Genomic DNA, 27,359 nt, shown 5'->3' with positions numbered 1-27,359 from the left:
CCGCCGCAGGTTCAGCCCCTTTTCCCAGGCAAAAATTCTTTCTCCAGAGGCAAAGATCCTTTCTTCCTGTCCCGCTGCAGCCGCTGCAGCGCCTGAGCAGGGAATGAGTTTCGAAAGGGAACGTTCTTTTCAATTCTCGGCGCAAACTTGCCGCGAGTCGTCAGCCTTCGAGCGTCGCAGCCTTTGCCGTCTCTTGACGCCTTTGTGTTGTCTCTCTCCTCTGGAGGGAAAGGCGTTCTTGCGTATTTGCTTTCCAGTCTGTCCAGTCGTTTCCGCTCTCTTTGTCGCCTTGCTGCTCTCTCGAATTGACGTGGTCTTCTTTTTCGGAGACAGGTTCCGTCTCTCTGTGCCGACCCGTTTTCGGTTTTACGCCGAATAGCCGAGAACTGCGCCGCCCGGTGTCCTTGCGAAGAGGGAACTTCCGGTCCTCGCCAGTGTCCCCCCGTCAGGGAGTCTTTTCCAGTTTGTTTCGCGCGTCTCTTCCGCCTGCTCTCCAAGATGGGGATCGGCAGGTTCTACCGGTGGCTTAGTGAGCGCTACCCGCTCATCAACGAAAAAATCACGCAAGCGTCGTTGCCGGAATTCGACAACCTCTACCTCGATATGAACGGCATTCTGCACACGTGCTCCCATGGAAACTCAGGTAAACACCCCCCTCGAGATCACCTCTTGTAGCGACAGCACGCCTTGCTGCGCGTCACTCGCGTCATCACGTTCTCCTGTTTCCTTCTCGGCGTCGACCTCCGCATCCATGAAGCTGATTTCCTATTTATTCATGTGGATGCATCTATCTATATATAGCTCTATCCGTATATCTATGTATACAGTTGGATTTCCCGGTGTGCTTTCACTTTTTTGCAGGGGGAATGCTGCATGAGAGTGAAGACGCGATGTGGGTTGACGTTTTTGCCGCTCTCGACCTCATCATCTCCACTGTCAATCCGAAGAAATTTCTGGTCTTGGCAGCAGATGGTGTTGCGCCTCGTGCAAAGATGAATCAACAGGTAAAAGCGTTGAACAAGAACAGAAACGCATTCTGAGGGACTCTCCTCCTGTCGCTCTCCTTCGTCGTCTCGCCCCGTGCTCAATAGCCTGACTCCCGCGCGTTTGTCTCTTTCCTCACCTCTTGCCTGTGGCTTTGTGCCTCCCTCACTGTCTCACTCTTCTTTCTCTCCGTTCTTCCTCTTCTTCTTTCCTCCTCTTTCTTCCTCTTCTTCTTTCCTCCTCTTTCTTCCTCTTCTTAGTTCATCTTCTTTCTTCCCATTTCTTTCGCTTCTTTCCTTCTGTTCTGTCTTTCTTTCTTCTTTCTTTCTCTCTCTGCCTCTCTTTCGTGTCCATCCTCCCGTTCTTCTTGTTCTTGCTCGATTCTTGCAGCGTGCGCGCCGCTACCGCGCGGCGAAGGACGCCGCGGAGCTGGCTCGGCAAAAGGAGGAGCATCGCCTGCTGAAGATGCAGCGCAAACAGGACAAGAGTGCCCCGCAGTCGCCTCCGTCGGGAGGACACTTTGATTCCAACTGCATTTCTCCGGGAACGGAGTTCATGGCCAAGTTCTTCCGTCATCTGCGCTTCTTCTGCGAAAAAAAATTGAACGAAGATGCGCGGTGGAAGCATCTCAAAGTTGTGCTTTCTGGCCCGGACGTCCCCGGTGAGAAGCGAGGCTTAACGCCTTCAGCGGATCTCTTCTTTGCTTCAAAGTTCCGTTCAGTCGACTCTCTCCCGCCGTTTCTCTTCCCATATCTTTTAACGACAAAGAAACGCATGCGCATAAATACGTATATATATATATATATATATGCAGATATGCAGATATATGTAGAGATATGAATGTGGATCTTCATAGGTATGTCTAGACACATGCATGCGATAGAAATATATATATATATATACGTTCTCTGCGATAGGTGTGGTTCTGCCCGGTTCGTGATAGAGCTGTTCGTTTGCCTTTCAAAGTCTGGGCTGAGATTCTCGATCTCTCCTGTTGTTTCCAGGAGAAGGCGAACACAAAATCATGCAATTCATACGGTGCTCGAAATCGGATCCCCACAGCGGGCGAAATGTTCGCCACTGCCTCTACGGCTTGGATGCTGATCTTATTATGCTTTGTAAGTTCGCTCGTGGACGCAGTAAACAAACTCATCTTCATCAATCTCTCTCTCTCTCTCTCTCTATATATATATATATATATATGCATGCATATGGATATCCATAGATGCATGTACATATGCTTTCAAATCTGTACGCACTACCTGTAAATATGTCTATTTAGACAATGCACATTTACATGTATATACGTATCGGTATATCTCTGTCTACATATATATATATATATATGTGCTTTTGTAAGGTAGTAGATTAGCTGCCACAGTTTTGCGTTTCGATGTTTTGAGGGCATTTGCGTATGAAAGGCGGTTCCGGTATTTTTTTTAAAGATGGAGGTTGCTGGGAAGCGGAGAGAAGGTCCAGGTCGGCGGCCCTCAAGGCCCTTTTTGCACTGTCTCCGTTTGTGTCTCCTGTGTGTCTCTGTTTTCTTTTTTTCAGCACTGGCGTCGCACGAGCCGCACTTTTGTCTTCTTCGAGAGGAAGTGGTTTTCGGAAAAGCTGTCACGAAGGGTCCGCAAGACCGAGTGAGTTTCTCGTCTGTTTTTCTGAGAGCTGTGAGAGGTGCCTGGCTCTTCTCTCTCTTCTGTCCTAAATTGCATTTCTCTCTTCTGCATGCTCTACGGGCGGCGTGGCCTTTCGCTCCGGCGCCCTCCTGCTTCTTTCCTGTCCCCGATCGCTCCCGTGTCTCGCCTTTTTTCCGGCGCGTCTGTCTCGTTTCTCGGCTTCCTCGCTTAATCTCCCACTCGCCGTTTCTCTCTGTCTCGCCCCGTGCGCGTTCTCAGCTGCTGACGAAGCGCGAGAATCTTCAGCTTCTCCACATTTCCCTCCTGCGAGAGTACCTCTTTCTGGAGTTTGCCGCTGTCGCTCTCCGCGCGGCGCCTGCTTTGAAATCGAGCTCAAACGAGAAAGAGCAGCCTTCGCGGGCGGACGGCGCCGCGCCCGCAGAGATCGTCTTCGACGCGAGCCTGGGCAGTCCGAGTCTCCGCCCTTCTCTTCTCTATCCGCGAGAACGCGAACGCATCATCGACGACTACGTGCTCTTCTGCTTCATGGTTGGAAACGACTTTCTACCACACCCAAAGGCCACAGACATCGCCGACGGCGGCCTCGATCTCCTCATGACCTGCTACAAGGAGTACCTGCAAGTAAGAGAAGAAGAACGCGAGAGACGCGAGATGTCCAGAGAGCGAGGAGCCTAGCAGGGCTCTGGGCTCGAACGCGCACGCGCTCGCGACAGCGCGCTCGCCTCACGCTGTCTCTGTGCGCCTTCCCGAGAAAGATGGGGACAGCGCGCCGCGTCCTGTGCTGGGTTTCTGGTACATCGCCTTTTTTGGCGTGTCCAGGAAGTCTACGCTGTCGCTCTGTTTCCTTCCTCGTTTCTCTCAGGGGTACGCCGTCCTCGCCGAGCAGGCGCCGAGCCCCGCAGGGCCCTGGCTGTCGACGGGGTGCGGCCAGATCGATTTCTGCAACTTTTTCCTTTTTCTTTCCCTCTTCGTCGACACTGTCGAAACGGATCTTCTCCAGGAGTGGGCCGCGGACAGCCAGTGGATCCAGTCGAAGCGCAGAAACGCGGTGCGTGCGTTTTCGTCTTGGACGTTCTGAGGCAGGTGCCCGGGAGAGGAGAGGGGGGAGGCCGTGGAGCTTGCATGCAGCGAGACGATCGATTGCTGGGAAGATAATTGTCTCGCTCAGGCTGGTTTCGGGGTTTTCCCTCCCTTCGTCGACAAAGACAGAAACCGTTCTCCCTGTCTCTCCTCTACGAATACGTGCGTTGACGAATTTCCGCGTGTATTCAGATCTCTTTGCACTGCGCCTTTTTCTGCTCTCGTCTTCGTCCTCGCTTCCCTCGTATCCTTCTCGTCTGCTGTCTCCCGTCTCTTGTGCCTTCTTCTTCTCTTTTGCTTCTTCTCTTCTCCTTTGTTTTGCTGTCTTCATCTTTTCTCGCTCCCCCGCCTCTCTCCTGTTTCGTCCCTGGCTCAGAGAGAGGCGCACGCAGAGAGCAAACCGCCTCCGTCGGGGGACGCGCTTCTCGCGTACAGACAGGCTTTTTACCTCAAGAAGATGGGCATGGATGGGCACACACCGGAAGGCAGAAAACAGATTGACCGCCTCGCTGTCGACTATCTCGAAGGCCTCCAGTGGGTAGGTTGCCGGTCTCGTCTATTCGCTCTTCTCCACCTCTTCTTCCTTTCCACTTCTCTTTCTCTTCTTCCTTTCCACTTCTCTTTCTCTTCTTCCTTTCCACTTCTCTTTCTGTCCTATCTTTCCACTTCTCTTTCTTTCCTATCTTTCCGCTCTCTCTCGTCGTGCGCTCCCTTCAATTTCTTTCGCTGCTTCCTTGCCACTCGTCCTTCTCGGTTTTCTTTCCCTTTCTCTCTCTCAGCCGTGCCGCCTGTTGTCTGTGCATTGGAAGCGCCGTTGGGTTTCCTCTGTCGCTGTTTGGGTTCCGTCCACTCTTTCAGCCTCCTTATTTTCGGATTTCTTGGGTGTTTCTGTGTAAAGCTCCCCCGTTTCCGTGTGGTGCTCCGTTCGGTCTCTGTCCTCTGCAGGTTCTTTACTACTACTTCAGAGGACCGCACTACAGTGGATGGGACTGGTTCTATCCCCACCACTACGCGCCGTTCATGACCGACGTGCTGTGTTGTTCCTTCTTCACCGAGGGCGTGAAAGACCTCGCCGACTTGCGACGGAAGGAAATCCGATTCCCCGCCAGCAAACCCTACGCACCTTTCATGCAGCTTCTTTCGATTCTCCCGCCCAAGTAGGCGAGACAGGCGGAACGCGGAGCCAAGCGGCCCACAGACAAAACGGAAAAAGGGCAAAGAAGAAAAGACGAAAGGGAAGAAAAGCGGCTGCGAGAGAGAGACGGAAACAAGAACAAGAAAGCAAAGTTGGTGCTCCACGCGTTCCGCTCTTTTCTGTCCTTCTTCTCGCTTTATGCCCAGTGAGAGCGGCACGAGCAGCTCAGACGGAAACAGAAGAAGTCGCGAGAGAGGGCCGAGGGAAGAAACCGTCTCGCGCTGGCAAAAGCTCCTCTTCTCTGTTTGGGGGCCGCACATACAGTGCACGAAAAAGTCGATGAGAAAATATCGATCAAAGAGCAAAAGACAACGGAGAGCAGGGGGGTTCAAAGACGAGAACCGGTTCGGGCGACTCCTGCATCACGGTGCGTCTCTCACCAGAAGCGACGCGTGTTTGTCGGCTTGTTCGTTTTCGGTCTCTTCAGGAGTGCGTCTCTGTTGCCCAAAGCCCTGCGGCAAATTCTGCTGTCTCCGTCGCTGGAACTGTTGCCGTACTTTCCAACGGATTTCGAGGTGGACATGGAAGGCTGCACGGTGAGTCCGCTGGAAGAGACGAGGGAGAACAGAGACAAGAGAGAAAGGAGAGAGACGCACACGGTGGCGCCGGAACCTGTGGGGTGAAAAAGCATCCCTTCGAAGAGACGCGAGGAGGAAGGGACCAGCGCGAAAGACGACCAGGCAGAAGACGCGTGCGGTGGAGGAAACGAGTTGCGCCTTTTTTTGGCGGTTTTCGCCTGCGCGAAAGTCTCCTTCTTCCTGATGTCTGTGTGTGTCTTGACGGAGAGTGCTTCGATCGAATCTTTGTTGGCGATGAAAACTCCAAAGAGGCGAAAGCTAGAGCAAGCGTCGGAAGCCTTTCCCTCTTTCTGTGCCCGTTTTAAACCCCTGCTGTCTCGTCGTGTTTTCCCGCTCAGGTGCCATGGGGAGGCGTGACGTTGCTGCCTTTCATCGAGGAGAAGCTTCTGTACAAGGAGGCTCTTCCGCTCTTCTCCAAGTTGACGGGGGAGGAGGCGCGCCGCAACACGCGTGGGAAAAACGTTCTGCTGTACCGGGACCGTCATTTGCGTTCCCGCACGCTGAGGCGGCTGGCCGTCGCTGCGCAGACTGCGGCGGACGAGGCGGAGGCTCTCGAGAGCTCTTCGGCGATTCAGTGGTTCGGCGGAGAAGACGAGGAAGACCCCGTGATGGCCTGTCGCTTCTTCTTCTTCCGCGAGCGCGTGGCAGAAGAAAAGGGACGGGCTCCGCCCCACAAATCGCTGCTCGACGCGTCGCTCGCGCGTGCCGCCGCTTCGCTGGAGCCGCGGAAAGCGATTTCGTCCCTGCCGTCTGTCTTCCCGAGTCTGAAACACTCCTGCGTGCGCGAGGAAGTGATTGAGGTCTGCCCGCCTGCGATGGTGGTCGAGATGAGCGAGAAAGAGAGACAAAGAGAAGGCGGAGGCGTCTCCGACGGAAAGCTGCCAGGCGGAGTAGACGTCGATGCATGCAGAGGGCCCGCCCTTCCTCGGAACGCGTACGCCTTTCCAAACTTTGTCCTCACAGGAACCAAGCCTCTCCTCGCAGAATTCCCTTCCCTTCACCGCCTCAACTTCGAAGTAAGGAAACGTGGCCTCGCTCACCTTCGTTGCTTGCCGGTCGCCGTTCTTCTCGCTCCGTCCTGTCTCGTCCTCTCTTTTTCTCTCTCGTCTTTTAAGGCCCTTTGCGCTGTCCCTCCTTTCTGCGTTTTCAGTGGGACTACTTCGTTGGGGTGAAAGTCTTCAACAGCGAATCGAAGAAGAACTCAGTGCTGATTCAAGTCGTGCCGCCCTACGCCGCTGCGGCTTCTGGTGCGTCGTTCTTCGCGCCTGTCCTCGCCAGGTCAGACGACTCCGACGGGCCTTCAGAAGCTGCGCATGCAAAACTGACGCGGGCGGTAGAGCCCTTCGATCCCGCGAAGCATCTCCTCCCGTACCTGCGCGCGCCGCTGCTCCACTACGACTTTCCCTTTCTGCGTCTCGCAAAACCGGTGAGGAGAAGAAAAGGGACACGCGGCCTGCCAATCGGAGACAGAAAGAGACAAAAACCGCAGACAGAGAAACGTACAGAAACACAGCGCCGGAGACGGGAGCTTTTGGACTGGTGCGTCCTTGTTTTGAATCTCTCGCTTGTGTTTCCGCCTTGCCGTATCAGCGCCAGCGCCGCGCTGCTCCGTTTTGCCGCGTTTTGCCTCTTTTTTTTGAGCAAGACGGCGAGAGAAGAGCGACTCCGGAAAGAGACAAGTCAGGAGACAGTCCCCACTCTGGAGTCTTTTTCCTGTGGCGCCGTTTCTTCCCTTCTTTCGATTTCCTCCTCTTCCTTCTCCCTCCTTTTCTCTTTCGCCTTGCTGATTTTGTTCTTCTGAGCCCTCTGGTTTCTGTCTCTGCGTTCCCTCTTCTTGCGCGTATGTCTCTGTTCTTTCGCGCGCGCCTCTCTTTCTCACGACGGCGGTCTCTTTCTTTTTCTTTCCGGTTTCCAGGTTGCAGTGTGGTTGCCCAATCTCTACTACGCGTTGCCTGCGCAGTCGCTCTGTCTCTCCTCCTTCTCGCCGGCTTTCCTGTTTTCTTCACCCTGTCCTGTCGGCGTCGAAGAGTCGACCCCGCCGCTCCAGCAGCAGGAAGCAGTCGCAGCGGAGACGCGTCGACTGAAGCGCATCGGTCTGGACTTCCCCGCGAACGCCGCCTACGCGGCCTTGTCTGCTCGTGCCTCGCCGACCCAGCCGAAGAACGAAGTTTCCCTCCCTCTCGCCACGCAGTCGCTGTCTCCGTCGGCGTTAGCCCGCTTCGCGCTCTCGTCTGCCGAGGACTTTCTGCGTCTCGCGGAGTTGATCACTTTTGCGCTTCCAGGGCAAAAGGCCGAAGTCGCGCGTCGAAGCGCACATCCCGCCACGCTCCCGTCTTCCATTCTGCTCGAGTTGAATCCTGTCAGGGCTGTGGAGGTTTTTGCGGATGCGCGCTCGCCTGCAGTTGTCTTCGAGGAGAAACCTGTCTTCCGTCTCCTTCCCCTCGTCTCCCTCCCCGTGCCTTTGCCGCGGTGTCTCCGCCCTCCGCTCGCGCCCGAGAGCGCACAGGCGGGGCGCGAGGAGACAGCCGGCGGAGACGCTCAATGGAGAGAGGGGACGGAAGTTCTTGTCGTGGACCAGAGAGAAAGTATGCTCGCGTGTTGTGGAGAGGTCGTGGCTGTTCTGCAGAGAAATCACGCAGACCGCGGAAAAGAAGACAAAGTCAGCGTTCTCTTCTTCAGTCCGTGGGCCGCGCGAGACCGGAGACAGGACAACCAACAAAAACTCCAGTGGAACATCGACCGCGTTATTCGCCAGTGCCTGGTAAGGGACGGGGGAGATCGGCACAAGACAGGGACTTGTTGAGCCTTTCTGGGCACCTGTGTGTGTCCATTTCTTGTCTTCGCCTTTTTTCGTGCTGCTCTCGCCTCACCGCCGTTCTCTTCCCCAAAAGGGTGCGAGTCTTCGGCGCGGCTTCGTCTCTCCGCGTTTGTCCACGTGTGTCTCTCCGGTGTCTCTGCATGCGAAGCTTTCTCGCACCTTGCTCACCTTCCGGCCTCGCCCTTCTTTTTCAGCCTCCGCCTCTGCACACCGTCCCGGAGGCCGCTGCGCTCCTGAAGATGCCCCTGTCTGTCTTCTACGCCGTCGCCTCGTCCTTCTTCCTCAAGCTCGCCGAACGCCGAGAGGTAAGCAAAGCGCCCGTCCGTGTGGTGCCTTTTTTCCTCGTTGCGGGCTGTCCAACAAGGATGCGCGCTTCTCCTTTCGCGGATGGAAACCGCAGACAGAGAGCGAGAGGACGGGGGGTCTGCAAGGCGTCGCTGACCTCGCTTTTTCTTCAGGCTCGTTTCCCAAGGGAACCACGACTGCCGCGAGGAAGAAGCGATCCGTAGACATCCACTTTTTGCATGCGGTCGCCAGCACTGGCCGCGAGAGAGCCCAGCAGACGCGGCAACTGTTTCGCCTTTTCCGGTTTTCCTCTCTCATGTCGGGTTTCTTGTCGAACGCCTCGTCCCTTCGCAGGATTGCGGCCTGCACATCATCGCTAGCACCAGACCAGAAAAGATCGAAGGCGCCGACGGAACTGCGACGTTCGTCCCAAATTCTTCAGAGCCTCTCTTCTCGCCAGGATATTCTTATCCTCTCTCCATGGGGCCTCGAAAGGATGGTAAGTGCTTCCCGCTCTCCACCGACCTCTCAGAAGAACATTCATGTCACATATATATATATATATATATACATGAATATATATACGTATATGTATATGTGTAGATATGTGCATAGTGGAGTGCATGCATACGCGTGTCTCTTTCTCTTCACACAGGAATACACAGACAAAACGACCCGTAGAGATCGACCCGGAAACAGAAAGAGCCCGTGTGTAGTCATCAACGAACAATGCAACCGGACACACACATGCACATAAATGTAGAAATGCACATCTGCATGCATCTCTGTATGTACATCTATATGTATATATATATATATGCGCATCCAGGCGTAAATGAATGCATGCAAACAGTTCCAGAGAGTTGAGCGGAGATATCCCTTTATATGCACGAATATCTTTAGGTTTCTGCGCGTTTTTCTGGAGAGACTGGCTGCGACAAGTCTTTGTTTCTTGCCATTCCACACTTGTCCTTTTCTTGTTTCCGGTCTTCAGGTGACAACCCGCGCCGAGGCCCAGGCTCCAGGATGTCTTCCCACCTTCTCACGCCAGCAGCCATTCAAGCAGTGAGGGACGTCTTCACCGAATATCCTGCAGTCTACAAACGACTTTTCGAAGTCTGTGTAAGTCCAAGAGCAACGAGAAGGAAATACGCGTACAGAGAGACGAACGCAGCATGCCTCGTGCACGGCCGTCTTATTGCATATATATATATATATATATATATATATATGCGCACATATACTTTCATATATATATATATATATATATATATATACATACATACATACATACATACATACATACATACATACATACATACATACATACATACATAGTATTCACATCGCACACGGTGTTTTAGGGAAGTGGTTAAAGATAGGTATATCAACATATCTGTCTCTGCATGCGCTCCCCTTTAACCTGTCCGTATCGCATGTACCTTGATTTAAGTGTATATCTGTTTATATTTGTGTATGTGAATGTGCGCAAGTTTTTGCATGCCGACTTACAGGTGTGCGTGGGCTCACGGGGATCGCCGAGAAAGTTGTTTCGTCGGGATGTAGCACGAACCACAGAGGCATTTCCTTGTTTTTAGTGTCTGCTCTTTCCGCGTTCTGCTTTTTCAGAAGGAGCAGGGCGGAAGTTTCAAGACGCCGACGCTGACCGCGGCGAGTGTGTTTGCGTCGGAAGGCGGCGATTTCCAGTTCACTGCCTCGATGTTTGTTTCGGCGATGGAGAGACACCCTTGTCGAAAGAACAAGCTGGTCAAGGGTAGCTACACTTGGATGCCAAAAGACGGTGAGAATCCAGAGCCGCTGCCCAAGTGGCGCTTCGTCTCTCGTCCAAACTCCAGAAAGGCAGAAAAACTCTCCCTTCTGTGATCTCTCTTCCCCTTCCGTTTCACCTTCCCCCGCTCTGTCTGTGCTCTCCCTTCTCTCCCTTTCTCTCCCTTTCTCTCCCTTTCTCTCCCTTTCTCTCTGCGCGTTGTTTTGCCCTGGCACCGATGAATGCAGCCTCGATATGTCTTCGGGGCAGCTCTGGAAGCGGAACAAATTCTTTTAGAGACAGAGGAAACTGGGGACCGACTCTCGGCCGCGAGCGGTCTGAGACGCTTCCTGCGTGTTAACTGTCTTCCTCCGCCTCGGTGCCGTCTGTTCATCTCGTCTGTGTCATTCTCACTCGCTTCCGTGTGCAGAGTGCGTCTCGCGTCGTGGGTCGGCGCGTCCCACGGAACGGCTTTGCGGGCGCGGTCCCGCTACCTCTAGTGGTCGTCGCTGAAGGGAGATTTGGTTTCTTTCCCTCTCGGATGTTTCTGCAGTTCTCCCGTCTCTCGAAAGTGTCGTCGATGCGTCCTTCGGCAAGAACTCTGGAGCCTCTTCGGGTTCTCCCTGGAAAGGCGGAGCGTCGAAGCCTCGGAAATCTCGCGAATCCCGCGACGCTGCGGCAGCAGAGACATCCGAAAGGGGCGTTTTGCGAGAAAACGGGGTGGGAAGCCAAGAGGATGTGGGGCCAAACCGAGAAAGAGACGACCTCCCGGTTCTCCAGAACTTTGAGCCTGCCAGTCTCCTGCCGGCTTCCTCCGCCGACGCACTCCGAAAGAAAATTATAGCAGGTGGGAAAAACGGCGTCTCGACAAACGCGCGTGGTCTCTCACACATGTGGATGCGGTTCCTGCCTTCGCGATCTGTTCATCCGTCTCCTCCGTGCAACTCCCCTCCGCCCTCGAGTCGTAGAAAGGCAGAGTTACGTACCGCCGCTGCACGGTTTGTGGTTTTGTAGATACACTCAGACAGCGAGGTACAGGAATGCCCGAGAAGAGAATTTAAAGACGTCAATACGTACCTCTGTATCTGCAAATGGTTGTGATAAAACGTGTAATCTTTGAATTGCTTCTCTTCTGCGCTCTCTTGGGAGATGGGTGTGCATGCGACGCGCCGCGACGCATGCGTTTCTTGCGGTGCCGGCAGGTTTCTTCTCGCTTGTCTCGACGGCCTCTCGGCCCTCGGGTGTCGTCGAAGGACGCTGGACCCTCCGCCTCTTTCTCGGGCAGCGCGTGGCGTACATAACGCAGGCCGGGTGTATCTACCAAGGCAGCCGCGGTACAGTCACCGGGTTGTGTTCGGTCGACGGTTCAATTCCTTTCCGCATCTCTGGAGACACCGCGTTTGAAACGACGCTCAGCGTGAAGGCTTCGCTCGGACGACGCGGCGCGAAAGGAGGGAAGGGCGGCGACGGCAGACCCGAAGCTTGGGCGTGGTGGGATGAGGCAGAAATCGCAGGCGCCCTACAGGGAATTCTACAAGACATCGTCGTGGAAGTTCTTCTCGATCACGTGCAGCTCGGTAAGAAAACCGGAAAAGGCTATACCCGAATCGGAAATAAGTTCGCGATCTGAAAAAAGTTTGCAATCAGGTACAGGACATAGTTTCGTAGGTGTTCACGTAAGCCTCATAGAGATACCTACGGTGTGCGTAGCGCTGGTCACTGTGCGGTTTTCCTGGGTACAGAGTTGTAGAGCTGTCTCTGTGGAGGCGTACGCCGGAGACGCGTCGATGCCGGGTCTTTCTTTGCTCGTTTGTCGAACACAGGGTGCAAGTAACCGCGTTCCGCTGGCTGAGCGGTGTACAGAGTAAAAAGGGAACTGTTGCTGCGACGAGCAGACAGGCGCTTTCCCTGGCAGATGCTCTTTCGGGTTTCGTGGCGCGCCGCGTTCCAGGAGTTTTCTCGTTTTTCGCTGTTCATCGCCCTTTTCGTTATCCTTTATCGGCCTGCTTTGTAGGAGCCCAGAACATGGACGGAAGGTGCGCGTCGCTTCGACTGATTCGCGTGCCGTGCATCGAGCTCTTTCCTCTCGTCAGCCGCGTAAGTGCAAAGAAACCGACTAAAGAACGCACGCTCCCTGTCTTCGAGGCCCCGAAGGCACCTTGCGAGTCGGTGTGGCCCGAGGAGACAAGAGTGTGCACGTGGCCGACTTTCAAAGACCCTGGACGGCAGGCCCCCGAGGAGACGAACAGATAGTAGATTCAACGTCTCAGTCTCAAAGTCGCGAGATGCGTAGTGGCGAACGCTCTGGCGGCAGACCAAATGTAACGCGTTCAGATTGCGCGTACGTATCTAATCAAGACCTCAGACGCATGTCTCCTCTTTGTCGGCATGCGCCCAATATCTAGAAATACACATTTGTATATGCATATACCTATATAAAAACACATACATATATGTTTATGCATATTGTGCGTTTGAGAAAATGCGTATCACGTGGGCCCTTGGGCACGTCGGGAACGGTTCCTATCTTCTCAACCCTTTGGTGCTGGAGGGGAAGGCGAGTGTCTTTGTTCTCTTGTGTGTGCAGCCGGCTTCGCCTTCTGGTTCAGCTGCGCCGTCTCGAGGCGCCGCTCGCCCGGAGACGGCGCCCGCGCGTCGAGCCGCGCCGGTAGGTTCGAACGCGTCTCCGCTGTTGCCGAGCGCGGGCCTCCGCGACCTCGCTCGTCCCGCAACTGCCCCCGACGCTCAACAGACGGAATCGCAAGCGCAGGGTCGGGGTTTGCTTCCACATCCTGTTGCGAACGGCGGTCAAGGGCGGCGCGCAGGTGGTTCATCTGCCGATGCGCGTCCGGGTGCGTCGCCTTCCGCCGACCAGAGCCGGCCGTTGCTGCGCCTCCTTCAAGGGGGTTCGGACAGGGAAACGGCGAAGGAGCCTGCGGAGAGCACGTCTGGCGTTCCGCGGCCGGGGCCTGCGTCGCTCCAAGTTCAGCAACATGCAACGCAGCACATGAAAGAGCTTTTAGGAATCAAGACTGCAGCATCTGCAGCGTCTTTGACGGGGCAGGGGTCAGGCGGCGAGATCGCTTCGGCCCGTTCCGCGGCTGAGCGGCCTGTAGGAGAGGCGCACCCTGGGAGGGGAGACGACACCCATAGCGTTCCGCAGACGAGCGCGGCGCAGACCGTTGAGAGAGGCGCCTCAAACATCACTTCGCTCATCAAGCAGCTGATGAGTCGCGACACGCCGAATCCACAGCACGCAGCTGAGCCGATAGTCCAGTCTTTTGCGCGCATGAATCCACCAGCGGCCGTGCCTGCACGCGAGCAAACGGTAGAGAGCAGAAGCGTCAGTCAGAAACCGAGAGCCGCCGACGCAGCTCGGCACGTTTCTCAAAAGCCGTGCGAATATGCGACGCACACTCCCGCCACCCCGGGACTTTTCCTCGACTCGAGAACGCCTTGCACGGCGAGCTCCGGCGCGACGAGTTGCCCGCCGGCCACGGCGGGGACGCCTGCGGCCAGCGGAGCGTCGCCGTCGATGGCGCAGCAAGGCCGGAACTTGCTCGACTTGCTCAAGGGGAAGGAGCGGTCTCGAGGAAATCTGTCTACGCCCGAGAATCGCGAGCCGGCAGACGGCGCGGCCGGGGCATGCGTCGAAAATGAACCAGACACAAGTAGACGGGATGAAGAAGACGATGAAGTCTTGCTGCGCACCAGTGTGCTGCCGTGTCGTTCCGCGGCCTCGGGTGTATGTACAGCCGGAAGGCGCGGAACGCAGGCGGGTGGTCCCTCTGGCGGCGCCGCGAGGTCAGGAACTGCTCGGAATAGTGCGATTTCTACGGGGAGAGGGCGTGGGGCTGCTGGCCGGGGTTCAAATGGCTTTCGCGGATCGCAGAGGCGGTAGTGAGCCCGCGCGGGCAGCCCAGTCTGCGCGCAGAACAGTGTCTTTGAAGATGAGGAGCCAGGGCACACGGGGTCTGGGGAACGGGCTGCAGCGAGGCCTACAGTGAACACGCTTCCTCGACACTTGAGTGGAGCAGTTCAAAGCGCTGAAATGGAGAGGAAGACAGCGAAACAATCATGGGAAGTGCACCTGTGCCCAGTGTTTTGTGACGATTTCAATGTCGGCAAACTCTAGGATTTCTCAGAATTTAAAGTCAAAGTGCGGGAGGGTCGACTGTCAGGACTCTTACCCTGTTTTTAAACGCGTGTGCTTCGAGGGAACAGATACACTGCGTTTCACTCTTTGTTTTTCGAAATCCACCTTCCACGAAGGGGAACTGTCTCTGTTACCGACGAATGGTGGCTGCAGCCATAGAGGACCAACTTTAATTTTTCCTGGCGTTTTCTCAGGTAGAGGAGGGGTGGACCGTTGCCAAGAGTCTGAGAAGATTACTCCAATTTTCTAGTATGATTTCGCATCCGTCAGTAGCATATGGGGATCAGCGGCAACTTTAAGCGCAGTATCTATACCTGCAAGGTTACTAGAACCGATAGAAGTTTGGACGAGTCGCTGCTTCAGAATGTGGAGGCGACCAGGCCTTCCTTAGCGGGGGAACCAGCGAAGCTCAGTCTCCCTACAGTTACAGTCCCGGACAATTTAGCTCCCCGCCTGCGGTTAAGCGATTTGCGCCATGCAAATAAATGAGGTAAAATGGTGCTATATCTGAACGGTTTCGTCGCTTTCAAATCAACAGCTGGAGTCGCCAGTAGGCGGGGGCATTCAGCTGCTGTACCGCATATCAGCAACGTAGGAAATCGCGCAACTGACTGTTCGAACGGTCGACATCGTTGTCCACACACAAGACAGAGAGGCAAGTGCGCCCCGGTGCTCTCTGTCTTTGTCCGTGGTTCCGTCGAAGAAACCGGAATATAGTTTGGTCGCAAAAAAAGAAGTCAACACATGGCCGCGTGCCTCCTTGCAAGGCTAGCGTCGACCAGAGCAGTTCCTGCCTACATTGTGTGGAGTTTATCATGGGGAATGTTGTTTTGCAGTGTGACAAGCAAGACATTCTCAGGCATCCGTTTCAGCTGCAGGGGAAACAACCTTGCAGTGTCGTGCCCATCCCTGGTATTCAAACCTTAACTTACCAAGTGTAGGCGGCTTGTTCCACGCACTTCGCCAACACTGAGGCGTGAACAGACCTGAGGCTTTCACTGCGGTCCCTTTCTCCATGCAAAGCGATTGTGTGCATTTGCCGTCACGCAAGTATGCTAGATGCATCTACGGGTTAAAGCAGTCGGTAAAAAGTACCACGCAAAATTCGGCGTAGATGTTCGGAGACTGCTGCTGTAATGGCGAACCAGGGTGTCATGGACGATGAGCCTGTGTAACGGGTCTGTTTCAGTCGAACCACAAAAATTACACTCGTTCCCAGTTCATGGAACCCTCAGACCTCGTCTCCAGTCTACGGGCGAGTCCGAGACGCGCCTCTACAACCAAAGGGTCGTGTTTCACATTGGGAAGCCACGACAACTGGTGCTTACGCTCAGATCCTTGCCTTCAGGTGCCGTACCACAGTTTTGCACAAGAAGGGAGTTAACTGAAACCCACCGGCCGCCGACTCAAGGCCATCCGCCGGCACGTTAGTGGAGATATGTAGACATCTCCTAACGTCGTCGAAAGAGAGATGCGGTGGCAGCGCTGTTTGCCGATTCATGCCGAAAAATTCACGTGTGCCAGCCCTCAAAAGGAGTCCGGCTCTTTTACACGAAAGCCTGCACAGGAGGACAATCCAAGCAGAACTGGTTTTGTGAGAGATCCAGGCCCTCTCTCTCAGAACTTTTCGGGTGCGGCGCGGAAACAAGAGCGGGAGCGTGATACGGCGTCGTCAGTGACCAAACTCCGGTCAGGAGTGCCCTCCGTGTTAGCTTCCAAGCTATCTATAGTGCCTGCCGAGTCGCTTTTTAAAATCGCGGGGGAGCTTGCTTCTCTAATTCATGGACAGGCACGAAAAAAATTCCATCATTTTTCTCATGGGGTGTCTAAAACGTTGGCAAAATGCGGAAGAACCAGCGATGTACGGCAAATTCGCTCGAGACTGCAAATAGACAGCTGGCTAAGCAGCGCCTGGCGCAACCGTTCCTTGAGAAAAGTTGTCCCCGCCACACAAAACGGCAGGCGCGAGAGAGAACGGGACTTCATCGTGCTTTGCTCTTCTGGACACACTAGTAAGGGCCGTCGAGATATTTGTGACGCGAAGGCTTTGATTCATTTTGCTCTCAAAACGGTTCCGCTGTCTTCGATCTGTGTTGCTCGGCCGAGTACTTTGGCTGCAGTGTAGATACAGGGCGGCGCTAGTTAGTTGCGCGGTCTTGTGAACGGCATGGTTTGCGTGATTCTCTTGGTCTGCCGCCAGAAAAACCGACAAGGGTGATTCGATGAGCCGGAGGGCAGTGACTTCAACGACTTAAGGGAGAGTGGCGAGACAGAGGCCAAGCCATCAGTGTCTCGGTCTCCTAAAGAGTTAGTGGGGCTTGGACTGCCTGCGGCTGCTTGTTGCGAGAATGCGTGCATTCGTCGTCCTCCTGCTCGCCCTAAGTTGGCGCCTTGGGGCAGATTTCCTCGGACTGCAGGAATCGGCCGTGCTTCTTCCGTGCTCAGCTGTGCGTCTCTTCAAGGCTGCTCAGTTGGTTAGTGGCCTAATGGGTGCAGCGGGAGCGATGCAAAACGCTGGAGGAGGCGACATGCAGGCACTAGGTACACAGGCCGTTCAGGCTACAACCAATCAATCCATGCAAGGTCTACAGTCAGAGGTGGCCAAGACAAAGAAGGGCGAAGATGATGAGGATGAAGGTGACGACGGAAGGAAACAGGCCGCACACATCGTGAGAACTGTAGGGGGCGTTGCGACACAGCTTGCGGAAGGATTTGGACTTGGTGCGCTCGTTGGTGGCGCAACAAACCTCATAGCGGGTGCTGTCGCAGGCAAACCTAAGGGATCGAAATCTGAGAGCAAGGACGACGACGATGAGGATGACGACGATAAGAAGTCGAAGGAAGAGAAGGGAGACGATGATGACGATGACGACGATAAGAAGTCGAAGAAAAGGAAGGGAGACGATGATGATGACGATGACGATGACAAGAAGAAAAGGAAGGGCGACGATGATGATGACGATGACGACGGTAAGAAGTCGAAAAAAAAGAAGAGAGACGATGATGACGATGAATAGGAACAATGCCGAGCCAAGCACCGTTTTCGTGGCTATGGAATTGTCAATCCGAGCAGCGTGGTGTTGGATCGAGGCAGGAGACATTCAACATTCCGGGAATGTGGAATGCTCTGAAGGACATGCTTCGTCGTGAAGTTCCACCCAAGGACAGCCAAGCGGCCATGCTCCGCGTTGCCGATGAGCGCAAACTGCCGTCGCCTTTGGACTTGGCCTCACAACTTGAACTTGGGGAGGGCCGTACTTGCTCCCCCTTTGTGTGCCTGTTGAAGCCTGACCGCCTGCATCGCGCCTGCAAACACACACACAAAGGCCCCCTATGCAGGATTCGCGGATGTGCGTACTTCCCGAAGCCCCGTTCACCTGTGGCCAGGGGACAAATGGCGTCTTCGGAGCGCCCAACTGTCGCCGGCGGAGGGATGGTGTCTGGTCGGTGCCGGTTCACAGCACCGTCACACTGGATTGAAGACTTTCCTGTTTTCTGTTCGGTCTAGAGGAATATGTGGTCTGATGGCTAGTTAGCGGGGAAAACCCCCCCGACACTTTTGTCGATGTAGGGACGAGTCAAAGTGATAGACGAGCGAAGTTTCCAGCAGCTCTTCCGTTGGAGGCACCGCCCCGATTGGCAGTCGAGCTGAGAGACCGGCGGTCCGCAGGCGCCGATGCAGATCTCGTGCATCTGAGCCCCCGCCTGGGGCTTCTGTGCAGCCGTTTGTGACAAGTTTGCCCCGCGTTCGCCGCGACCATTCCACTCGGAAGAAAGGGACGTGGTTTCAGGTGTAGGGTGTTTCATACCCGGACGAAGGCCTGAAACTGCTATCCTTAGTGAGGACAAACTGGACTGACGCCTTCAAACAGGGACTGTCGACTTTGTCCCTTCGTTTGCATTGCTGCATCGGCTTCTGACGGTCGCCGGCCAGATCCAATGACTCTGTCTGTTGTCATGCGATGCATGAGCGCAGGCGGCGCTGTGCGAACTCCGGGTAATTCCAGAACGTGATACTTTCCAGTTTTCGAGACCGGCGCCCATACTGGCGCTTCGCAGGGGTGTAATCCGAATTTCCAACCACATGTGAATTCCATTCGTGGTTTGGAGAATTTTCTCTTGTGTTGGTCCGCCACCGGTGGCCCGTGCCTGCTCTTTGTGATGTGCCGCTAAGGTGCCCACCGGGAACGGAGTGGTCTAATTCGTTTCGATCGTTTTGTCTTCTTTTGTGCTGGGGGTAAGACGCGCAGAATTTCCTTTTCTATCGGTGATATGATGACGAAAGCCTTGGGGTCCGCTGGCGCTCATGCCCGGTATGACACGTGCCGGAGACACTCGTTCCCACGGAGAGGTAAAACCGTACATGGTGAAGAAGAACGGCGTTTTCCGGCGCATCGATGCAAGTGCTGGCGTCAAGGCAGACAGTTTCACAGAGGGAGCAGTCAATGGGAGGGAAGTCGTTTCTTTGGCGCGTTTCCCTGCATGACATTGTTGTGTAACATTTCCGTTATAGATGGGAACACCGCGGCGGTGATGATCGGGCAGCCACCGTCAGCGCGTGGATCAAAGACTCGCTCCAAAGACTACTGGGAGTTGCCATCCCCCCCTCACTGATTTTCGGAAAACTCCTATCTGGGGAGAAGCTCGTCAGTCATTCTCGGAACACCACAGCCCCTTTCGAGAAGATGATTGTCACCGAGTGCATTCGTAACAGCGAGGCTCGGCGGTTCGGACACAGAGTGGCTGCTGCATAATGAAAAACGGCTGCTCTCTCTTCGGGAGAAGATTGGGCGGCGCAAAGCCGCCTTAGCCGTTGATTTAGAAAGTTCACCTAAACAGACACAGGGCGCTGCACGTTTAGGTAAACTGCATTTCTGCCGGAAAAAGAGCCGTCCGGAACCCCGCGGGAACAGAACAAAAAGCTGTTTCGCCAACCTGGCAAACAGCGACCCCGCGTCCAAGGCTGGCCCCGTCCCCGATACACGTGCCGATCTTTTTAGAGACTGTTGAAACGAGAGGCTTCAGATGCGGAGTTCTAGAGACCCTTGCCTAAAAGCATACTTCTACCAGCAGTCGGTTCAGTCGTTGCAGGCAAGGTACGCTTTGGGGGCAAGAAAGGCGCACGTGGTACACAGAGAGGCGTATTCCTACGATCATATGTTGCTGTATTCACCCAACAAGGCACCCCGACTTGATGTGGCGGCGTGCCCGATGGTGAGAGGCGTCGGATACCCGCCGCTGCAAGGCATCAAAACTGTGCCGGCTGCGACTCCCAAAGATGCTTCATTTTTCAAAAGTGCTCAGGTGGAACACGTTTACACATTCACTACGGCGATAACCCCGGCCAAGGATCTCTCCGATTCGCAGGTGTGCATCCGCTAGTGCACCCGCAAGTCAACGTGGCGACTATCCGCATGAGTTGGAGAGCAGAACTACGCATCATAAGCCCCATCTCTTCCGCTGAAAAGCTGTACGGATGCAGAGAGCTCAGCAACATTCTTGCACCGAGGGACCTTACATGGAAGCGCCTACCTTCGTGTTCTGTGCAATCAAATTCCACACCGCGGGGCCGTGCAACGTAGCGTTGCGTGCGAACGTCGCTGAAACGCGTAATCCAAAGGAGAACCTCTGGAGATGAAGCTCGAATTCTTCACACATGTCTACAGAATATCACCAGTCGGGGGCCGTCCATACTCTCCCAAGAAGCGCTACACCGCGTATTCCTTTTTCACACAAACTTCAGGCAGTATACACCGCAACTTCCTGCAAGGACTCGACGCAAAGGTACCTCCTTGAACTGGTTTCTCGTTCGTCACAGCGTCAAGCAAAACCAGTGTGCCACGTCGCCGGCTTATGCTCCAGATCTCTCGAGATGCTTGGTCCACTTGCCAGACTTCACCGGCGTGCACCTCGTGGTACCGCCGTGCGAAATGTGGTTGCATCCATACTGACATCTTGGCGTCTAAAGCGTGAGGGTGTCTCTGGAAGTCTGACAGCAGAGCCGTAAATGCTTTTGAAAAGACCTCTAAAACAGTCTCCGAAAGCCCGCGTGCGAGGGACAAACAGGGTGGTAAATTATACGAAGCGGTGTGGTTCGCTGCAGACGCGTGTCTCGGGCGTTCTCCAGGGGCCACGGTGAAACTGGTTTCCAACTGTGACTGCGAGGCCGCCTGCTTCATCGGCCGTGAAACAGCTTGTTCTTCCTCGCTCTACTGGATCACGCAGGAATGGTGCACAACTCGCTGACTCAATACGATCTGCTACGTTTCGAGTTCTCTGCATGTGTTAAGATGATCTGGGTCTCTCCTCGCGGGGACCCAGTGAAGCGCCTCTGCCCGTTGAGAGACGTCTCCAGTTCAGCGGAACTCGCTGGTTCTCTCAAACTAGCACACGCTGAAGGAACCCCTCACCGTGGCAGCCAAAAACCCGTTCTACACTTGAGACCGTAGGCGCGCCGCAAAAAAAAACGCTGGTACGCCGCTGACGGCTCAACACTTGCTGCCAGGTGAACTCGCCGACCGCGAATAGCACGAAGTTCCAGGCCTTCGCTGCACAGGTGCAAAGGTCCAGAGTTTTCTGCATTGCATGCGTGTGATAAAGAGAGCAAGGTCCAGAGTTTTCTGCATTGCATGCGGGTGATAAAGGAAGCGTTTCTCTATAGAATTCTAAACAGCTGCTCTGTCAGACAACGCTCTTTCCTTTTTTTTCGGCGAGGGCTCCCGTTTCCCGAGATTTTCTGGCAGTCTCGACCTCGCCCAACGAAACACTAAGACACACTGTGGCGTGTGTACCTCCGACCTCAATCATCCCGGTCGAACAGGGACACCGCCCCCGCAATGTCGCTCGTGGTTTCACCTCTTTCGCTCGTCGCAGGACTGGCTGTCGTTTCGACTTGCATGCGCCCATCTTTTCTCTCGCTTCTCTCCGGATCCATCTCTGTGTCCTGGCCACTACTCCAGGGCGTCGAGTTCTCCAGACCGCGCTCGTCGACCTGGGACGTCTGCTCCTCCATTTCGTCGGCCTCTTCGCCCACCTCTTCGCCATCTGCTGCGTCTTCCTGCGCTTCGTCCTCTTCCTTCTCTCCCTGCTGCTCGAGAGACGCCCGGAGACGCGCCCGATTCGCATGATAGAGCCGCGAAGCACGCAGAGAACAGAGTTCAAGATTCGCTGGTGCACCCACAGCAAACTCCCCTCGGGCGATTTCCCACGACTGCACAAGACACAGATCAGCCGGGGACAACGCACCTCTGAAGAATGCCGGGGAAACTGCCGGAAACAAAAGATACACACCCGTGAGGGAAGAGAAACAGTTGCGAAGATCTCATCCCAAGGCGTCGCTGCCGCCGAGACATTTCTTCCACGTAGCGCTTCGCAGAGAAGACCTACAGCACTCGAGTGTCGGTAGCGAGTCACCTCAGGGCGACGCAAAACATCCGGGCACGCGCCTACCACCGCGTCTCTCTGCCGAGGCGGGATCAGGATCAACGCGTCGAAAACTATTTTCCTCAATCGCCAATAACGTCTATCCTCCCGACACACATACACGCGGCAATGTGTGCGCGTGTGGCTACGGCAGCAAGCGTTTGCCGCTCTAATGGTGCACGCCTCCAGGAGAGTTTACCGTATCTGCAAGAAGGTGAATAAGCTCGGAAGCAAAGGACGGGCACGGTTTCGCCGAGGAATGGAGAAAAGCTCGCATCAGCTCCTGAACGCAGAAACCAAAAAACGTGACGAATGACAGTCGCGAGCCTTCGAGTCCGTTAAAGACAGCGGGCGGGGCACTCTCAGAAACAGCTGCTGCTACGAGGTTCCCAGGAGGCACGTGGAAATACCCGGAGGGGACAAATGGAGGCCGAAGCCAGGCAAACGGAAAGGTGGAAGCTTACCAAAAGAAGAGCGTCGGCGTTGCGCGTCCGGAAAAGGTTGTCTTGCTGTAGCGCCCCATGCCAGAGATGCCGTAGCGCCGGCCAGCTGCGCGAGACAAAGCAGAGGCCCGAGAGAAGGAGCAACTCTCGAGAAGCTGAGAGACACGGCGAGTGGAGAGATGCGCGAGAAGCGACAGCGGCAAAAAGAAACAGGGAGAAGAGAGACAAGTGCAGAAGGAAGAGCAGGGAGGGATGAAGAGGCGAAGCCGAAAAAGATGTGGCGAAAGGAAGTCCCGTTTTTCCTGATTGCATTTCTGATCTTCTAAAAAATCAGGGGCTTCGGGGTGGTGCCTGTGTGCCTTTGCCTCGTGACCGCGCTTTTCGCGGTTCTTTCTCCTGCACTTCCTTTCAGTCGTTCGTCTGTTTCTTCCCAGACTTCCAGTTCCACTGTCTCGTTTTGTTCCTCCCCTCGCAGGCGTCTCCTTACCTCCGGTCGGAGCACTTTGTGCTTTTGAGCAGCTGCGCAATCTTCCCGATTCTCTCATTCACAGGTTTTGCCGAGAGCCCCGAGCCGCTCAGGCGAGCGCTGCATGTCGAAGACTGCCACCGTTTCTTCTGTTCCAGCCATGGACACGAAGGAAAGGACTTGCCTTCGTCCCCTTCTTCCTCCTGCCCTGTCCCCTCGCTCGCCCGCGGTTCAGATCCCGCTCCCCTCTCCGAATCTCCTCCCGTCCCCGCTTCTCTTTCTTCTCGTTCTGCTTCTGTGTCTTTCTCTCTTTCTTCTTTCCTTTGCCCGCCTTGTTCTCCTTTGTCGCCTGCGGAAGGTTCTTCTCCGCGTTGCGCGGAGAGACACAGAAGACGGTGGAGCAGTGCTTCAGCGGCGGGGTCTCCGCGTCGCGCCCGAAAGAGCGAGAGAAACACTGAGAAGGGACACTGCTCAGTTTCCCGCGCGAGAAGATGAAGAAGCGATGATGCGCCGGCGGCAGAACACGAGGCTGCTCTTGCAGCCGCGAGCGAAGAAAAGTTAGCGGACTGCGAGTTGGGACGGGGTTTCTGTAAACTTTCAGCGCATTCGCGCCCACTGTATCCCCCCTCTGTTTGTCTTTCAAGCTCGCGTCTCTCCCTCTGCGTTCCTTCCTGCTGACCCGTCCGCTCCTCCTGTCCCTTCCCTGCCATCTCTTCGACGCCTGGTCCGGCTGCCGCAGTCGCTTCTCCCCGCACATCCTCTCGCCCTTCCCTCGCTTCGCCCGAGAATCTGCATGCAAGCTCACAGACAGAAGGGAGAGGCAGGCGCACCGCCGTGCAGCTGTGTCGAAGAGCGGGGACAACGCCGTGGGGCTGAGAGGCCGTGAACAGCCACGCCAGTTGGGCTCCAGAGACGCGAGACGCGGGCGCACCCGCAGCTTTCTCCTGCAGGCGCAGAAGGAGCGCCGCGAGGCGCCGCTGCAGAGAAGGCGCAACTTGGTCGAGATCCTCAATGAAGAGGGCCGAGCCTGCGAAGCTTTCAGACGCCGAAGACATCCGCGGTGCGTGGGAAGGACGCAGAGACGAAGCGGGCGCCGGAGACGGAGAAGAGAAGGGACTGGAGAGAGAACCTGGCGGACTCCGAGAGGCAGACGCAGCAGGGGAGACGCCAGTCGAGATGAAGAGAGAAGACGCTTTCCTCGACTCGCTCGAAATAAGCAGGAGCAGCGACTTCAAGATTCGCCAAGCCTCGGGAGAGTAGCACGCGACGTTCAGCGAAGGGCCGTGGAGCTGCGTGAAGAACCGATTGCGTCGGACGATCCACGCAGATGCAGGCGTCGGAGAAGACGCGGAAGGCGAGGAAGAAGCGAGAGCGGGAGACGTGCTGCGCTTGTCTTGGCTTCTGCTTCGGGACAGCCCAGGCTGCGAGAGGAGAGCAGAGACCTTGGTGTTGTACAGGCGAGAAAGGAAGAAGAAAGCTGCTGCATCGCGCGAAATACTCGGAACACCGTGGAGGAGGACGCGAGGCCCGCAGAACGCAGGAGAGTCAGGCTCACGCGTACGTACACCCGATCGGGGAGCCGCCACCCGTTCCTCCACGGGTGTATGTACACTCGACCTGGACACCGCCTCGACTGGAGAGCGCGCCTGCCGACTGCCTTCGGCGTTCCTTCGTCTTGTCGCTAGCCGCTTCAGTTGAAAGCGCGCGACTCTTTGACTGGGAAACGCAGAAAGGTGGGGCGGCTGCAGGGGGGAAGTGAGGAACGCGAAACACGGTCTTCTCTGCTCTCCCTCGTCTGCAATCTCAGATGCAGGGGCCGAGTCAGTCGGAGTTCGGCACGAACAAAGAGGAACTGTTTCTTTGTCGGCGCTCGACGCTTCGGGAAACGAGGTCTCCTGCGCCGCCGCGGAACCTGCTTCTTCGGCTCCGGCGCCAAACAGCGCACTTTCTCTCTGTCCAGAATTCGCCGGGGGCGAGAAAGTCGACACATCTCGCAGTTCTCGCTGTTCCCCTCCCACGTCGCTCTCTCCCGAGCGTGCCGGCGGAGAGAAAGGCGACGCCGAAGCAGAGCACAACGGAGACAAGCGAGAAGACGAACAAGACGACGAAGAGGGTGAAGACGATGAACAAGACGACGAAGAGGGTGAAGACGATGAACAAGACGACGAAGAGGGTGAAGACGATGAACAAGACGACGAAGAGGGTGAAGACGATGAACAAGACGACGAAGAGGGTGAAGACGATGAACAAGACGACGAAGAGGGTGAAGACGATGAACAAGACGACGAAGAGGGTGAAGACGATGAACAAGACGACGAAGAGGCCGAAGACGAACAAGATGACGAAGAGGGTGAAGACGATGAGGAAGAAGACAGAGGTGATGGGAGAGACGACGAAGAGAGAGGAGAGGAGACGGGAAAAGAGGGAGAAGACGCGAAATGAGTGGGAGAAGGAGAAGCTGACTGGTCGTTTGCGTGAAGGCGTTTTCGTTTGCGTGCTGGAGACGGCGAGGGAGACACATCGCCGGCGTCGAGCCGTGTCTCCGTCATGGTGGACTAACGAGACTGCCGCTGCCGAGAGCAAGCAAGACAGAGGGAAGAGACCAAGAGAAGAAACTGAGGAGAGAAGAGGAAAACGCGAGAAAAGGCAGGGATCCGAATTTACGGGACAGGCAAGACAAGCGGAGGTCAATCTCCGACCATGGGCAGCGCTGGACCTCCGAGCACACTGGAGAAGCGACACCAGGAAAGGGACTGCGAGAAAGCGAAGGGAGTCAAGAGGTTTGAAAAACGAGAGAGGACGCAAAAGTCCAATTGGTAATCCCGAGAAGACTTCAACCCGAACGGAGTGTCGACTGGGTGCATAAAAAGAGGGACTCTGTCGCCCTCCCTCCGGAGACAGAAGACACGAGGTGGGAGGGCGAAACCATGAAAGGCGGAGAGACCCGTGGAAGGACTGGGAGCGGCACCGGCCTTTCCCCAGTCGACAGAACCGTGGACTGGTCTCCAAAATGACTGCATGCGTTTCTCTTGGCGAGGCTCTCCTTCGTGTTTCCCGTTTTTCCTTCCTTGGGCGTCGATCTTCTCCTCTCGTAGATGCATGCGACCGGCGGCACAGCGAAGGAGCCGTGCTGTGCGCGCTGCGCGACCCAAACCCAGAGAACAGAGACACTTCCTCCTGCCTGCCCAGCTGTACGTACATCGGAACGACACAGCGCGAGAGACAGTGCGACCGCGAGGAAAGAGGAAACTTCGCGGCTCCTTTTCCTCTGCTCTCTTCAGCGCTTGCTATCCAAGAACACCCTCAACACAAAAACTCTCCGAGGCTTTTCCTTGGCCATTTCTGCAGCCTGTCTCTTCGGCCGGAACCCGTTTCTCGTCCCCCTGCTCGCCGACGAAAAGTCGGCGTTCCGCGCGTTGTGGGATGGCCAGCAGTTAAGCGCACGAAGTCCCAAAGAAAATTGGCGCTTTGGGTCGCACTCCGAATTTCTTTTTTTTCGGGATTTCGGCAGGAACCATTTTTCTCGAAAGCCCCAAAGTGCTTCCCAGGAAAGGCTTGTGCCCACCCTCTGCTCCGGACAGCGAGAGCCTTCCGGCGCTGTCTCTTGACACTTTTCCAAGGAAACGCATCGCCTTCTCTCGCTTTTCTTCGCGCATTTCTGCCTCTCTTTCTCCCGAGTGCCGCCATGCCGCAGAACGAGTACATCGAGCTTCACCAGAAGCGCTTCGGACGACGCCTCGACCACCATGAGAGAAAGTAAGGCATCCGCCCTGTCATTCTATTTCCTTGTTTTTCACAAGGCCTCTTCTCCGTGTCCTTGCGGGTGTCTCTTCCCCCGTATCTTCTTAGAAACTTTCTCCTTGTTCTCCTCGGTGTCCTGTTTTCCTCCTTGTTCTCCTTCTTAACCCTTTTCTCCCTTCTTATCCTCCTTGTTCTGCTTCTCCTTGTCCCCTTCTCTCCCTCCTCCTCTTTCCTCGTTCTCCTTGTTGTTCTTCTCGTACTCCTCCCTGTTCTTCTTCTCGTTCTCCTCCCTGTTCTTCTTCTCGTTCTACTCCCTGTTCTTCTTCTCGTTCTACTCCCTGTTCTTCTTCTTGTTCTACTCCCTGTTGTTCTTCTCGTTTTACTCCCTGTTCTTCTTCTCGTTCTACTCCCTGTTCTTCTTCTCGTTCTCCTCCCTGTTCTTCTTCTTCTCCTCCTTGGTCTCCTTCTCCTCATTCTCCTTCTCCTTGTTCTCCTTCTCCTTGTTCTCCTTCTCCTTGTTCTCCTTCTCCTTATTTTCCTTCTCCTTGTTCTCCTCCTTGTTCTCCTTCGCCTTCTCCCTGTCGTTCTCCTTCTCTCCCTCTCCTTGTTCTTCTCCTTCTTCTCGTTCCCTTTCTCTTCACGTTCTCATACCTTGATCTCACTTCTCCCTGTTCTTCTTCACATTCTCATTGAACTCCTTCTCTTTGTTATGCTTCGTCACATACTCTTTCTCATATCATTCTCCTCATTATATGCCTGTCTACTCCTATGATCTGCTTCTTG

At 55.3% G+C, this 27,359-nt stretch overlaps 4 protein-coding genes across 4 annotated transcripts; 3 read left to right on the top strand and 1 right to left on the bottom strand.

The window, feature by feature from the left end:
• Positions 1-498: 498 nt before the first annotated feature.
• On the top strand, positions 499-14,249 carry NCLIV_017830 (putative 5'-3' exonuclease; the record flags this gene model as incomplete). Its single annotated transcript, XM_003881975.1, has 21 exons — positions 499-643; positions 862-1,004; positions 1,375-1,645; positions 1,989-2,102; positions 2,539-2,624; positions 2,883-3,245; positions 3,487-3,672; positions 4,081-4,242; positions 4,650-4,861; positions 5,327-5,435; positions 5,816-6,493; positions 6,628-6,903; positions 7,393-8,238; positions 8,490-8,600; positions 8,935-9,079; positions 9,575-9,702; positions 10,210-10,381; positions 10,902-11,195; positions 11,551-11,925; positions 12,363-12,445; positions 12,936-14,249. The coding sequence occupies 21 exons, from the start codon at positions 499-501 to the stop codon at positions 14,247-14,249; spliced, it is 6,213 nt and encodes a 2,070-aa protein (XP_003882024.1).
• A 2,603-nt stretch (positions 14,250-16,852) lies between these two features.
• On the top strand, positions 16,853-17,521 carry NCLIV_017820 (hypothetical protein; the record flags this gene model as incomplete). Its single annotated transcript, XM_003881974.1, has 1 exon — positions 16,853-17,521. The coding sequence occupies one exon, from the start codon at positions 16,853-16,855 to the stop codon at positions 17,519-17,521; it is 669 nt and encodes a 222-aa protein (XP_003882023.1).
• Positions 17,522-21,303: 3,782 nt separating this feature from the next.
• On the bottom strand, positions 21,304-23,890 carry NCLIV_017810 (conserved hypothetical protein; the record flags this gene model as incomplete). Its single annotated transcript, XM_003881973.1, has 4 exons — positions 21,304-21,714; positions 22,126-22,209; positions 22,391-22,475; positions 22,857-23,890. The coding sequence occupies 4 exons, from the start codon at positions 23,888-23,890 to the stop codon at positions 21,304-21,306; spliced, it is 1,614 nt and encodes a 537-aa protein (XP_003882022.1).
• Positions 23,891-24,642: 752 nt separating this feature from the next.
• On the top strand, positions 24,643-25,277 carry NCLIV_017800 (hypothetical protein; the record flags this gene model as incomplete). The annotated part of the gene is made up of 2 exons (XM_003881972.1): positions 24,643-24,655; positions 24,796-25,277. The coding sequence occupies 2 exons, from the start codon at positions 24,643-24,645 to the stop codon at positions 25,275-25,277; spliced, it is 495 nt and encodes a 164-aa protein (XP_003882021.1).
• Between the last annotated feature and the right edge of the window lie 2,082 nt (positions 25,278-27,359).

The sequence above is a fragment of the Neospora caninum genome, chromosome VI (assembly GCF_000208865.1).
Source record: "Neospora caninum Liverpool complete genome, chromosome VI".
NCBI lineage: Eukaryota > Apicomplexa > Conoidasida > Eucoccidiorida > Sarcocystidae > Neospora > Neospora caninum.
Note: the sequence above shows the minus strand (reverse complement) of the source record. Positions and strands in the feature narration are given on the sequence as shown.